Below are 15,240 nucleotides of genomic sequence, written 5' to 3' on the forward strand. Positions count from 1 at the left end.
CAAAGCTTTCCCCACCCCTACCGCTGGAGGATCGGTAGGGGCCCCAATACATTGCTAAGCCCAGGGGTCTACACTGCTGTTGACTCCCCTGTTTGTATATATATATATATATATATATATATATATATTTATATTTATATATTTTATTATTATTATTTATATACATTTGGTCTATCTATAATACTTTAGCTGACTTGGCATATACTGGGTCACCTAAGTGTCCATCTCCGTGCTTTGCTCCGCCCCCTCTGGAAACCCCCTTCTGAAAATACTGCGTTTGCCCCTGCCCTGTTCACTCTACCCTACAACCCAGTGACCCAATCCCCTGGGGATTATTTTATTTTCCTATATCAGGCAGTTGCACAGCAATCCCTGTAAAATAATATTTAGGAAAACCTAAAGTTTTAGCATAGTCCTGAATCAGCCCCTGCTATAGTCCTTTGTAGAGTGTGAGTGAAGGCTCCCTCTGTCCGCATCCTACCTCAGAATGTTGTGCCTAGGGGCGGCCGGACCCCTAAATCCACCCCTGGGTATGTTGGTGTCTTTTAGGTATACCACCATATATCCTTAAACCCACTACATATGTCCCTGACAGGTAACCACAATAGTCTCAAAATGGGCAGTGGGCAGGTTAGGGTTTAGGATTGGGGATGGAAGTAGTGGTGGTGAAGGGAAAAAAGTCACGGTATAAATGTCTGTTTAAGAAAAGTGGGCAGTCAGCAAGGAGCGGCGTTCTGCTAGCTTGCCTCTAAAGGTGGCCATACACCTACAGATTTATCTTCAGATCTGGCTGGTTTGAACAAAAACATGGTTATGGATGAGAGCAAATGACAGTTGACTATTTGCTTGGAAATGCTGGAAAACTGACAAACTGTCATTCAGGTATTACCAGGTTTTGTTCCAACCAGCAAGATCTGAAGATAAATCTGTAGGTGTATGGCCATATTTACTTGGAGAAATGGACCAATGGGCGATGGAGGGTAGTGTACACAAATCTCTGATATGTCTCTCAGGAACAGGAGATATATAAGTGAAAAACAAAGAGCAAGTATCAGCAATGATGTCGTCAAGTTTCAGAAATGTAAATGGGTTTCACTACATGGGTAACCATATGCGTACCCCAACTCACTATTAGGAAAGTAGGAGGTGCTCATAAAGGTATCTTTTTATTAGAGGTTCACCACACGAGCAGCATCAAGGTCAGGAGATGCGTACCGTACTCACAGACAAATGTGCGGCTACAGACGCATCTGGGTATCTTTACTTTAGGAAGGTGGGGTCCTCTCATAGAAATATCACAACTCCATATATGGGTATAGAAAAACAGAGAGCCCACTTTCAAAGGTTGATAAAATTTATTTTGAACGGATAACATAAAACTGGGATATGCTGGATGGAAAAAGACACGGTACCTTAAGGTTGGGGTATTGGCCTTATACCCCAGTCCGTCACCGTCTGTAAGCAAAAAGTCCCAGTGGTATAACAGCAAGTCTGCTCCTCTCCTACCAATGCGTTTCGACAGAGAACCTGTCTTCCTCAAGGCTTGGAGAGGAGTGATCAGAAGCTCATATTTATACCTATGCACATTAGCATCAATTAGGCTTACTTCCGCCGGAAGTGTTTGTCGGGTGGAAGTTCCCTTGGATATATCTAAAGTTTAATTCAGAATATACCGGCTCCTCATTGTTGTGTTAAGATAATGCTTATAACTCAATATAACCCGCTGGTTAGGCAGGGGAGCTGGGAGGTATTAGTGAGGTCACATAGAGCGTTTAGTCCGGGTCTCCGGACGCAGTGGAACGCACACGGCTAGCGTGTGGAACGCATGACAACTTCCGTAGTGTATGTCACTTCCGGAAGCGGGGTAGTCATTGCGTCCGGCTCCTGATGCTGTGGAACGCATCGCTCTGAGATGCTGGACTGCAGACGTCATATCCGGGAGCCTCGGTCCAGCGCCGTGCATGTTTTGGAACGCATCGGCGCTGGCCAGCTGAACCGCATATGGTCAGCCAGTGCCTGGCTAATTCACTATATCCTGGAGGGGCCTGATTCAGCGTTGTATATACAGCGATAAGGATTAATAGTAAAGTGACATGTGCATAGAAGAAATATGGCTTTTACAATAAATGACAGATAAACATCACAGATAAAAATCACAAGTACATAGCAAATATACATAAAATGCGTGGAATTAAAAATGGGTAATCAGAAGGATAAAATTGTTAAAAATTATAAAAACCACTTTAATTCAAAATCTGAATTGAGGCCATGAGGGGACAGGGAATTTAGATCGTAAATCCACCTCATTTCTTTTTTGGCCAAATTCTGATCTTTATTCTTATGTCGCCAATTATCCTTGACAAGTTCAAGGCCCCAAAATCCTTTAATATGGTTTGGGGAACATTGATGGAATTCTTTAAAGTGCAATGAGAATGGGTGATCTGGATTACCCTTTTTTATGTTCCTAATGTGTTCAGACCACCAGATCCTTAAGGTCCTGGTGGCCTTTCCCACACACAGTTTATCACAAGAGCACATAATGACATAGATGGCGAATTTCGAATTGCATGTCATAAAGTGATTCAATTTGAACTGTTGGTTATTTAACATGAGTTCAATTGTTTTTTTGGCAGTGCTAGTGCAGGATTTGCACATCACACAATCCCCGCACCTATAGAACCCTTTATTCCTAATGATGCCACCTAACGGTCTCTCTATTAAAGCACTCAAGACCAGTTTATCTTTAATACTTGGGGCTCTCTTATAAATAAATTTAGGTTTCCTAGGTAAAATATCCGATAAAATGGGGTCACGTAAAAGCAGGTTCCAATTTTGATTAAAAATCCTTTCTACTTGGCGGTGGTGGTTGCTGTAATTTGAGATAAAAGCCAGGTTAGCCCCGGTTTCTTTTATCTCCTTTGGCTTGTTCGTAAGGAGATCTTCTCTCAAGATACCCTCAATTTCCTCAATGGCCTTAGTTAGTATAGCCGGTTTGTAACCCTTATGTAAAAATTTTGATTTGAGGGTTTGAACACTTTTATTATATTCTTCAGGCTTAGAGCAATTTCGCTCTACCATAGTAAATAAAGAGGATTTTAACTAATAATTATTTTAACTTTGATGGTTCTTTCTTTCTCCAACAAGTGGGTACCGCCATGGGGACCAGGTTCAACCGCAGCTATGCCAATATCTTCATGGCCAGGTGGGAGGATACTATGGTATGGTCTGGCCATGAGTGGGGGGTGAACCTGGTCCAATGGTGGCGCTACATTGATGATATTTTATTTATTTGGCGTGGTGAGGAATCTCTGCTCAATGAGTTCTGCAGTTTTTTAAACACTAATTTATTAAACATAAAACTTACTTTTGCCATTAGCAAATCCAATATTAATTTTCTGGATTTGAATATCTATGTCGAGAATAACACATTGCAAACGTCTGTGTACACTTAACCATCGGACTCAAATACATATATTGACAGCAAAAGTAACCACCTAAGTCGATGGCTTACAAATGTCCCTAAAGGGCAATTCATTAGGATGAAGCGAAATTGCTCTAAGCCTGAAGAATATAATAAAAGTGTTCAAACCCTCAAATCGAAATTTTTACATAAGGGTTACAAACCGGCTATACTAACTAAGGCCATTGAGGAAGTTGAGGGTATCTCGAGAGAAGATCTCCTTACGAACAAGCTGAAGGAGATAAAAGAAACCGGGGCTAACCTGGCTTTTATCTAAAATTACAGCAGCCACCACCGCCAAGTAGAAAGGATTTTTAATCAAAATTGGAACCTGCTTTTATGTGACCCTATTTTATCGGATATTTTACCTAGGAAACCTAAATTTATTTATAAGAGAGCCCCAAGTATTAAAGATAAACTGGTCTTGAGTGCTTTTATAGAGAGACCGTTAGGTGGCATCATTAGGAATAAAGGGTTCCATAGGTGCGGGGATTGTGCGATGTGCAAATCCTGCACTAGCACTGCCAAAAAAACAGTTGAACTCATGTTAAATAACCAACAGTTCAAATTGAATCACTTTATGACATGCAATTCGAAATTCGCCATCTATGTCATTATGTGCTCTTGTGATAAACTGTATGTGGGAAAGACCACCAGGACCTTAAAGATCCAGTGGTCCGAACACATTAGGAACATAAAAAAGGGTAATCCAGATCACCCATTCTCATTGCACTTTAAAGAATTCCATCAATGTTCCCCAAACCATATTAAAGGATTTTGGGGCCTTGAACTTGTCAAGGATAATTGGCGACATAAGAATAAAGAACAGAATTTGGCCAAAAAAGAAATGAGGTGGATTTACGATCTAAATTCCCTATCCCCTCATGGCCTCAATTCAGATTTCGAATTAAAGTGGTTTTTATAATTTTTAACAATTTTATCCTTCTGATTACCCGTTTTTAATTCCACGCATTTTATATATATATTTGCTATGTACTTGTGATTTTTATCTGTGATGTTTATCTGTCATTTATTGTAAAAGCCATATTTCTTCTATGCACATGTCACTTTACTATTAATCCTTATCGCTGTATATACAGCGCTGAATCAGGCCCCTCCAGGATATAGTGAATTAGCCAGGAACTGGCTGACCATATGCCATTCAGCTGGCCAGCACCGATGCATTCCAAAACATGCACGGCGCTGGACCGAGGCTCCCGGATATGACGTGTACGGTCCAGCATCTCAGAGCGATGCGTTCCACAGCGTCAGGAGCCGGACGCAATGACTACCCCACTTCCGGAAGTGACATACACTCCGGAAGTTGTCATGCGTTACACACGCTAGCCGTGTGTGTGTTCCACTGCGTCCGGAGACCCGGACTAAACGCTCTATGTGACCTCACTAATACCTCCCAGCTCCCCTGCCTAACCAGCGGGTTATATCGAGTTATAAGCATTATCTTAACACAACAATGAGGAGCCGGTATATTCTGAATTAAACTTTAGATATATCCAAGGGAACTTCCGCCCGACGAACACTTCCGGCGGAAGTAAGCCTAATTGATGCTAAATAGGTATAAATATGGGCTTCTGATCACTCCTCTCCAAGCCTTGAGGAAGACAGGTTCTCTGTCGAAACGCGTTGGAAGGAGAGGAGCGGACTTGCTGTTATATCACTGGGACTTTTTGCTTACAGACGATGGCGGACTGGGGTATAAGGCCAATACCCCAGCCTTAAGGTACCGTGTCTTTTTCCATCCAGCATATCCCAGTTTTATGTTATCCGTTCAAAATAAATTTGATCAACCTTTGAAAGTGGGCTCTCTGTTTTTCTATACCCATATATGGAGTTGTGATATTTCTATGAGAGGACCCCACCTTCCTAAAGTAAAGATACCCAGATGCGTCTGTAGCCGCACATTTGTCTGTGAGTACGGTACGCATCTCCTGACCTTGATGCTGCTCGTGTGGTGAAACTCTAATAAAAAGATACCTTTATGAGCACCTCCTACTTTCCTAATAGTGAGTTGGGGTACGCATATGGTTACCCATGTCATGAAACGCATTTACATTTCTGAAACTTGACGACATCATTGCTGATACTTGCTCTTTGTTTTTCACTTATATATCTCCTGTTCCTGAGAGACATATCAGAGATTTGTGTACACTACCCTCCATCGCCCATTGGTCCATTTCTCCAAGACAAGCTTTCCTATATTTGGGTTGAGTGGTGACCCAGTTCTGTGGATCCGGCTGAAGGAGGGCTTTGCGTCTTGGGACTTATTTTTATTGTTTTGTATGGCCATCTTTACCCTTTTGAGATTGTCCGATGGTGTCCCTATGTAGCCACACGCACTCGGCCCAGCTCCACAGACGTTGCCTGTGAAGTTGCTTCTGGGACACCGGCAAGATCTCGGTCGTTCCGGAGTGCATCACTCAAGTGCCTGTGCGCTCAACTCCTCGGATGGAGGAAACTGTGCCGCAAGGTTCTTAGGTGTCCGTGGAAAGTTACTGGGTGTCTGCCAACACATTTCAGCCTAAAAGGCCTTTTTCAAGGGTGTCGATTCTGGCTATTGTATATATTCATGGAGGGTTCTCCTGTGGCACCACCTGTGCCGATTTGTTGTGATGTTCGCCATGTTGCACTGGTGATTGGTGGACGAAGATTATCTTTTTTTCCTTCAAAATATTTTTGCTGTGAGGAACTAGCATGCAAGTTCCATAGTCAGTATATTGTGTCCGCAGAACACATTGCACACCTGCATTTTATGAATTCCAATAATGCATTATGGGCCTAATTCAGTTTGGATGGCTAATTAGAGAGTTTCCAAATCAAGCTGTTATTGAATGACTACACATGAGTACCGTATGAAATAGTGACTGAAAATGCAAATTCTTCGCTATCGAGTCCCAGTTTAACTAACAAGAATCCAGCGTTTGGGGACGGAAACAAGGGTGGGTTTAGGAATAACTCAGGTGAGCCCAGGTGTTTTTCAAATGGTCGTGATATCTGCTCTGACCATTTCCAGCCTAAGCCGCAGATTAGTGGAAACCTCAGACCAAACATTTGCAAAAACTGCAAAAACTCCTCTTTTCTTCTGGGAATTGCAAATGGATCTGTGAGTGGATATCGATTAGTGATGCATTCGCAATTCAGGACTCATTCAGCATGGATCACTAATGTGAGGCTGAGGGAGGGTAGATAAACTTACCTGACCCTTCTTTGGGATACCAGCATCGGTATTCTGCCCGCTGGCATCCTGGCTGCAGTCATCCATATATTTGCCATGCTGCCCATATAATCCAATGCATTAAGTGACAAGACTTCACGCCACAGTCCGACCCTGGCTACTATAAAGTATCAAACCGATGTCCTGGTAACCCGTCACTGCCCTCAGGCTGCAGGCTACTACATGTACCCCAGAATACCCTGTAGACACTTACATTTAGGAAAAGTTGGGGTGCAGTAATTGGTGTTACAACATGATGTCCCCGTTCGGATTGTGCCACCATTAAAGGTCCAACTTCCAGTTACATCACACAGATTTGCTGGTGCGCAGGTTATAATGTAATGTGTCTGGGATCCAGCTCCTGTATACAGCATACGGGAGAAGACATAATGTAATACATGACATATAGAAGGTATATAATGTACGGTTATACTACACGGCATGCAGATTGTTTTATACATTTATAGTACTGTGTCTGGGGTGCAGCAGATCCTGTATACAGCATACGGGAGAAGACATAATGTAAAACATGACATATAGAAGGTATATTAATGTACGGTTATACTACACGGCATGCAGATTGTTATATACATTTATAGTACTGTGTCTGGGGTGCAGCAGCTCCTGTATACAGCATACGGGAGAAGACATAATGTAATACATGACATATAGAAGGTATATAATGTACGGTTATACTACACGGCATGCAGATTGTTATATACATTTATAGTACTGTGTCTGGGGTGCAGCAGCTCCTGTATACAGCATACGGGAGAAGACATAATGTAATACATGACATATAGAAGGTATATTAATGTACGGTTATACTACACGGCATGCAGATTGTTATATACATTTATAGTACTGTGTCTGGGGTGCAGCAGATCCTGTATACAGTATATGGGAGAAGACATAATGTAATACATGACATATAGAAGGTATATTAATGTACGGTTATACTACACAGCATGCAGAGTGTTATATACATTTATAGTACTGTGTCTGGGGTGCAGACCCTGTATACAGCATACAGGAGAAGACATAATGTAATACATGACATATAGAAGGTATATAATGTACGGTTACACTACATGGCATGCAGAGTGTTATATACATTTATAGTACTGTGTCTGGGGTGCAGCAGTTCCTGTATACAGCATACGGGAGAAGACATAATGTAATACATGACTTATAGAAGGTATATAATGTACGGTTATACTACATGGCATGCAGAGTGTTATATACATTTATAGTATTGTGTCTGGGGTGCAGCAGATCCTGTATACAGCATACAGGAGAAGACATAATGTAATACATGACATATAGAAGGTATATAATGTACAGTTATACTACACGGCATGCAGAGTGTTATATACATTTATAGTACTGTGACTGGGGTGCAGCAGCTCCTGTATACAGCATACGGGAGAAGACATAATGTAATACATGACATATAGAAGGTATATTAATGTACGGTTATACTACACGGCATGCAGAGTGTTATATACATTTATAGTACTGTGTCTGGGGTGCAGCAGATCCTGTATACAGCACACGGGAGAAGACATAATGTAATACATGACATATAGAAGGTATATAATGTACGGTTATACTACACGGCATGCAGAGTGTTATATACATTTATAGTACTGTGTCTGGGGTGCAGCAGATCCTGTATACAGCAAACGGGAGAAGACATAATGTAATACATGACATATAGAAGGTATATAATGTACGGTTATACTACACGGCATGCAGAGTGTTATATACATTTATAGTACTGTGTCTGGGGTGCAGCAGATCCTGTATACAGCATACGGGAGAAGACATAATGTAATACATGACATATAGAAGGTATATTAATGTACGGTTATACTACACGGCATGCAGAGTGTTATATACATTTATAGTACTGTGTCTGGGGTGCAGCAGATCCTGTATACAGCATACGGGAGAAGACATAATGTAATACATGACATATAGAAGAAATATAATGTACGGTTATACTACACGGCATGCAGATTGTTATATACATTTATAGTACTGTGTCTGGGGTGCAGCAGATCCTGTATACAGCATACGGGAGAAGACATAATGTAATACATGACATATAGAAGGTATATAATGTACGGTTATACTACACGGCATGCAGCGTATTATATACATTTATAGTACTGTGTCTGGGGTGCAGCAGATCCTGTATACAGCATACGGGAGAAGACTTAGGGCCTTATTCTGGTTGGAGCGGCCGGGCCGTACGCGTACGTCCCGGGATTTTTTATGATCTGCGCATGCGTACATTCGCTAATGCGCAGGCGCGAACACTCCACAACGCTTACGGACGGGCCTCTACGTGCGAAATAACCTATACGCGAGTGTACGGGCATTGGGGGCGGCATAGGGGCGTGAAGAGGGGAGCGGCCGAAATAATGAGGGAAAATGGGCGTAAATATGGGCGTACACGGGGGTGTGCACCAAAAATGAGCGGTGCTACTACCGCACGATCGACTAAGGCACCGTTCATTTCTGACACAAAACAGGCGGCCGCCAACCGCCATCTCAAACCACCCCTACAGATACCGCATGCCAGCGTGCGGCTGAGTTTTCTAATTTACGCTGATTACTACTCAAACACATACACCTGAATGTAATAAGCAATGCTGCAGTCTATTAAGTCCAAACCATGATTTCACTACCTGCAAGCCACACACAGCACTCAAACACATTGGAAGCTTATCTTTCTATACTTCTCTACATTTAAAGGTTTGTTTAATTTAAGGTAAGAATCTTTTTAAGACCTGCTTATATATGCTAAGGTAGCTATTTGCTAAACAGTTACACACATTCACTACGTGCTTTCATAGACTTTACACAGTAGCACACTCAATCTACACAAGTCGACATGTGTCAACGTGTTCACTCTAATACAAACATAGGTTTTGTATTTATGATACAATAACATAAACCACATCTAACACCTACAAAGGATGTTTCAGCAATGTTTTAAGCCCATGCCCACTATTTTGCACACAATCTTTGTATAGTACCCAAAATACAGAACTGTACCACTATCTGATCTGCTATGAATTGGATTTGACTACACTCTGGATGTAAGATGCCACCAATCACATTATTGCACTCACATCTCTCTAACAAAGGATTCCTACATCTGCTTATGACACTGTAAAATCATATATATTTAAAAACTTATACATGTTTCTTCACAAGCAATTTTATCATGTTTGGCCGATTCACACATCTTTTTTTAGGGAGGACACATATGCATTCCTACACAAATGTACCTTTTGACCCTTGTTTGTCTGCCTCACCCACTCCATGAGGAAAGCATTGTTCTGGACCTGCTTTTACCTACTACTGTAGGAGCTACCTCAACTGCACACAAACTGCTTTCTCACCTATTAAGTTGCTCTGCACATGTGCTGACACAAACTAATTAGCAGGGAAAAGTTGGATAGGAACATGGGAATGACCATGGAGAGGGTTACACATGGGAAACTTCGACCACACTTCAACAAATGTTCAAAAATACCCTGGTCAGTAAGTACACATAAATCTAGTATTTGTTTCACACAAGAAATTACACATACAACAATTTTGTTTTAATTGGTAAAATAAATTTATTTGCTGTTCAGCATCACAGCTTAGTAGACACTTTCATGTCATAAATCAAATAAACAAATAAAATAGACACAAAAATAAAAAAAACAGCCAGAACAAGAGGTTGCATATCTCCAAACATGTGTTACCCTGCAAATGCAATGGTGAAAGAAATGGGGACACCAGAATACGTACTGCAACAACCAGGGTGAATACTAAGCAAGATACACACCACCAAAAATTTATCCTGCATTTGTAGAGGTCAAAATAAGAACTTTAATGCCCATGGCACGAAAATGGATAGATGGCCAACTCAGGAAGTGGATGTCCAGTGCAATTTAAACATTTGGGGTCCAACCACAGAGGAAGTGAACCAGGTCTCATTATTTGGGCCCTTTTCTCCCCCTTTTAGATGGGGCCTTGGGGACAGGGGCCTTTGGGTCAGATGGCTTGCGGCGTCTTCCCCTAGTGGACACAGGAGGGTCAGCAGAGGTGGAAGGTTGGGGAGCAGCTTGGGGTGGGCCAGCAGATGGGGGATTGTCCCTTAGGGACCTGGCGGTGGGCAGCAGCTCCGCAAGAATGTCATTCAGGCGGCTGAGGTGTTGGCCAATGTTTTGCATGCCAGCCGCCAGAGTGTCATTAATGCGGTTGAAGGCCTCACACTGCTGCCTGTTTGTGGCCTTCCAATCCTCCAAAAATTCCCCAATCTGCTGCTGACGGAGCACAGCATCCACCCCTTGCTGCTCGATCCTCTCCAGCGTCACCATCATGCTCTCATCCCATGTCTCCTGTGGCTGGGGCTGGGGGTGTCTTCTTGGTGGAGGCTGGACCACTTGCTCCACCTGTGGCTCTGCAGAGGAAGATGCTGCCGGTACATCCTGGGTTTCTGCTTCTGCTAGGATAATAATTGAAAACAATGTCACCATCACATACGCACTAAAAAATCTCTTTCAAAATACAATGCATTACTGTGACTTACCATCAAAAGCAGCATCAAAGACCTCCGCCGGGAGCTCACTGTCCATATTGGAGATCCCCCTGACCTCGGCCACATCAATGACGTCCAAGGCGTCCTGCTCCAGGGGGGTATACTCCAAAGTATCGGGCATAGGACCTCTCCCGGTGGACATGCTGTGGTTGTACCGGTCAGTCATCTTCCTCTTCAGTGTACTTTTGAAGTCGGTCCACCTACAAGTTTAAAAATACAAATATCACCATGAGATATGTGCACCACTGTGCTAGTGAACATCATGACTACGTTACATTTCCTAGTGTGGGTGATCTTATGTTTTTTATCCATATGTGTCCCACACACACATTAATGTCTCCATTAGGAGGCATTTCAGTGTCTCATCTCATTCATTAGGCCACTAAATGCACATACATAGATCACTATGCAGAAATGACATCATCCCTGGCCAAATTAGGCACCTCCACCTGTTGTGAAACTACACATTCCACCATAGCTTGACAGTGTGGTTATTATGGAGTCATTTAACTATGGGATGGCATACTGGGATGTGTAGTTTCTCACCAGCTACATGTGCACAGTTTGCTCATTCTTGTTTCAGTTGCATCATATGGAACATGTAAAGGTGGCCATACACGTTACAATTATTGTATACAATATTGCATCTCATAGCATATCGGTTTTGCGATGAGATCAGATTAGATGAGATCTAGTACAAAAAGTATGTGCTGCACATACTTTTTGTACTCATCGCTAAACCGATATGCTATGAGATGCGATATTGTATACAATATTGTATACAATAATTGTAACGTGTATGGGCACCTTTACAACAACTCTTTCCAAAACACACTTTCTCTTGTCCCATCACATACTTCACATACTTTACATGAGCAGAACTGTGCCCATAACCTCACATCACACCAATGGTGCATGTTTCATATATCAATGTGGGTTATTAGACATGGTTGTGTTCACATGTGACATTGAAGTGTAGCACTATCTACAAACACACCTTTCTATTATTCTCAAAACATACATGTAACATATGTACACACATATGACATTATCAGGGGGACAAACACACTTGCCTTTTCTTCACCGATAGCCAATCTCTGACCACTGGTGACACCTGGTTCACTTCCTCTGTTATCTTGTCCCAAAGGTTTCTCCTTGCACTGGCACCCGGCTTCCTGATTGGCAATTCTATCCATTCACGTGCTCTGGGCACTAAAATTCTTAATTCTGCCTCTACAAATGCAGGGTTTCTCTTTTTGGAGGTGGTATCCTGCTCAGTCCTCACCCTAGATGTTGCAGCTCGTTTTCTGGTGGCCCCAGTTCTCTCACCATGCACCTGCTGGGTCACACCTGTTTGGAGAGATGCAACCTCTTGTTCTGGCTGGTTGCTTGGCCCTTGTGGAGCTGGTGGAGGTTGAACAGGGCCTGTTAGTGAGGGGCCCGCTTGGTCTGGCAGGCTACCTCTCTCTTGAGCCCTCCTTCTCCGCTCCTGTTCCCTCTTCTGTAACGCTTCAAGCAGGGATTCTGCTTGTGCTCTCTGCAGAGCGTCCTCAGCTGCGGAATCGTCTGAGTTAGACATGTTTGCAGCAATTCTGGCCTGCATCTGACTGAATATTTATATGTTAATCTCCCGCCATGAACAAGGGGGCGTATATTTTTTCACCGCAATGTACTTGCTAATTTACGCCGATATTTCCCGCCGATAATTGCCGCTTAAATTACGCAGGTCTCCACGCACGTGATCAATCACCTGTATATGCACATACACAGGTTGTGGAGCATTGTGTGCTACATCGTGAAATGTGTGCACCTGTCATTCCAATGATGAGTGTTGTCAGCTGGTATCTGTTTGAGTTCGTGTATGCTTTGTGAGTCACATTTCAAAACATCACGTTATAATGCTTTCCTTACATATGTAATGAGTCTGAAATTGTCATACACCAACATGTTGCATTGGGCCCCTTTTAGCAGCGTATTTATTAGTAGACGCTTGCGTGTATTCTTTTTCGCACACTGTATATACAGTTCCTCTCTATACATTGAATGCATGCTGTTGGTTATGGTGTGTGTATATCGGAACGGTCCGCGTAAGTTTCTATTCGCATCCAGTTTGTTCATGTAAGAAGGATTAATAAAGTTAATACTAAACAAACAATTTTTTACACCAATCAGCAAGCACCAAAAGTTATATATGTACCTGCAATTAATAACTGCGCCATTGCCACTATGACTTCAACCAGGGCTAGGGCGTTTTCTACCCAGGAGCTATTGGCCTTGGTTGAGGTCATGGACCGCCGCCTGGGGCCCAGGGGCCCTTATGTGTCAAATCTTGACAAGCGGCGGGCATATAATGCTGCCTGGCGGCTAATTTTCGCCCGGACCGGCGTCAACAGAAACCTGGGCCAACTTGAGCGGCGCTGGTCTGACCTGCGCCGGCGGCAGCCAGTGTTGCTATGCTCACTTCGCCGCCATATTGCCCGATGTAAGTTTTAATTTAATAGTATGACTGCATTTTTTTGCAATGTTTTCTGTACTTTTTATAAATATGTTCCTGAGTATGGGGGTGTATATGGGTGTATATGGGGTGTATAGGGGGTGTATATGGGGTGTATAGGGGGTGTATAGGGGGTGTATAGGGGGTGTATAGGGGGTGTATATGGGGTGTATAGGGGGTGTATAGGGGGTGTATAGGGGGGGTTAAGTAGTTGCTCAGTTTTTGGGTGTAGCATATCAATTAGTTTGCATGATAAATGTCTGTAACATAACAGCAATGATAATGTGGAAGGTTATGAGCATGACTAATGTGAATTTTTCTTTCCCCCTTTTTTATGAAACCCAATCTTCGATTTCTATGCCATCAACATGAACATTTCAGCACGGGCAAGAGCCCGCATAGAAGCCCGGGAGCAGGCAGCCCGTGACTAGGCAGCCCAGGAGCAGCCGGAGGAGGAAGAGGAGGAGGAAGAGGAGGAGGAAGAGGAGGAGGAGGAGGAGGAGGAAGAGGAGACAATGGGTCAAGCTGGGGCCCACCAAATTTCCCCATCCCCTTCCCCAACCCCCAACCCCTCCCCAACCCCCACCCCCACCCCCTCCCCAACCCCCACCCCCTCCTCAACCCCCACCCCCTCCCCACCCCATTTCCAACCCCCCCTACACCTCTCCACCACCCACCCCCAAACCTCTCCAATCCCCACTCACACCCACTACCAGCATCCAAAGTCCAATCCCATCCCCCTTGCTCCTGACCCCCCCAACCACCGCACACCCAACCAGCGGCGACCAGGATGGCTCAAGTAGCCGTAAGTAAATAATGTGTCTAATGTTTACCTACACATTTCTACACATAAACAATCACAACAACCACATATGTGTATCCAACATCAACATTAGTTGCAACATATCACTGCAGGGCGACCATGAGGTGTGGCCTGTCCTTCTCCAGGAACAAGGGTCCCCTTGGTGGTTTTTTGGAGTGTGGCCATGCCTCACCCCTTGAATAATTGACATAACAGTACATCCAATGAGATATCCGACATTAGTGGTGTTGTAGTTATGTGGCTCCAGGTGTTGGGTAACTCCAGTTCCCAGCATGATGTGCAACATAAATTTATAGATTGTTTTGTTAATAGTGTGTGAGGCCATGCGGATGCATGCTTTACAAACATAGCTTTAGGCCTATAATTTGTACAGCAATGTCCTAAATTTAAAATAGTAAGGAGTGCTTAAGCCGCAACAATATCATAACCCTTAAATAGCACAGCCTAATTGTGAGGTTAGAGGAGAGTCCCCCAAAACCAAACTACCAATTGGGATACAGCATACATTCATCCAAGAAGGAGTAATTTAATTAATGTTATTTACTATGTACAGTATGTGTGTGTTAACATATTATTTTTTAGTACTGTGTTTACAGCAGACCCATCTTCAATGTAGTTTAAAAAT

General features: G+C 43.1%; 1 protein-coding gene across 1 annotated transcript in view; it reads right to left on the bottom strand.

The window, feature by feature from the left end:
* Positions 1–15,240, bottom strand: part of LOC146041450 (uncharacterized) — a 55,278-nt gene that overhangs the window by 20,920 nt on the left and 19,118 nt on the right. The window contains exon 3 of the mRNA XM_083161429.1: positions 6,907–7,053. Within this exon, the coding sequence (XP_083017555.1) occupies positions 6,907–7,053 (147 nt within the window). The remainder of the gene's footprint in view (positions 1–6,906; positions 7,054–15,240) is intronic.

This window comes from Crinia signifera, chromosome 19 (genome assembly GCF_055691185.1).
Source record: "Crinia signifera chromosome 19, ASM5569118v1, whole genome shotgun sequence".
Taxonomy (NCBI): Eukaryota; Metazoa; Chordata; class Amphibia; order Anura; family Myobatrachidae; genus Crinia; species Crinia signifera.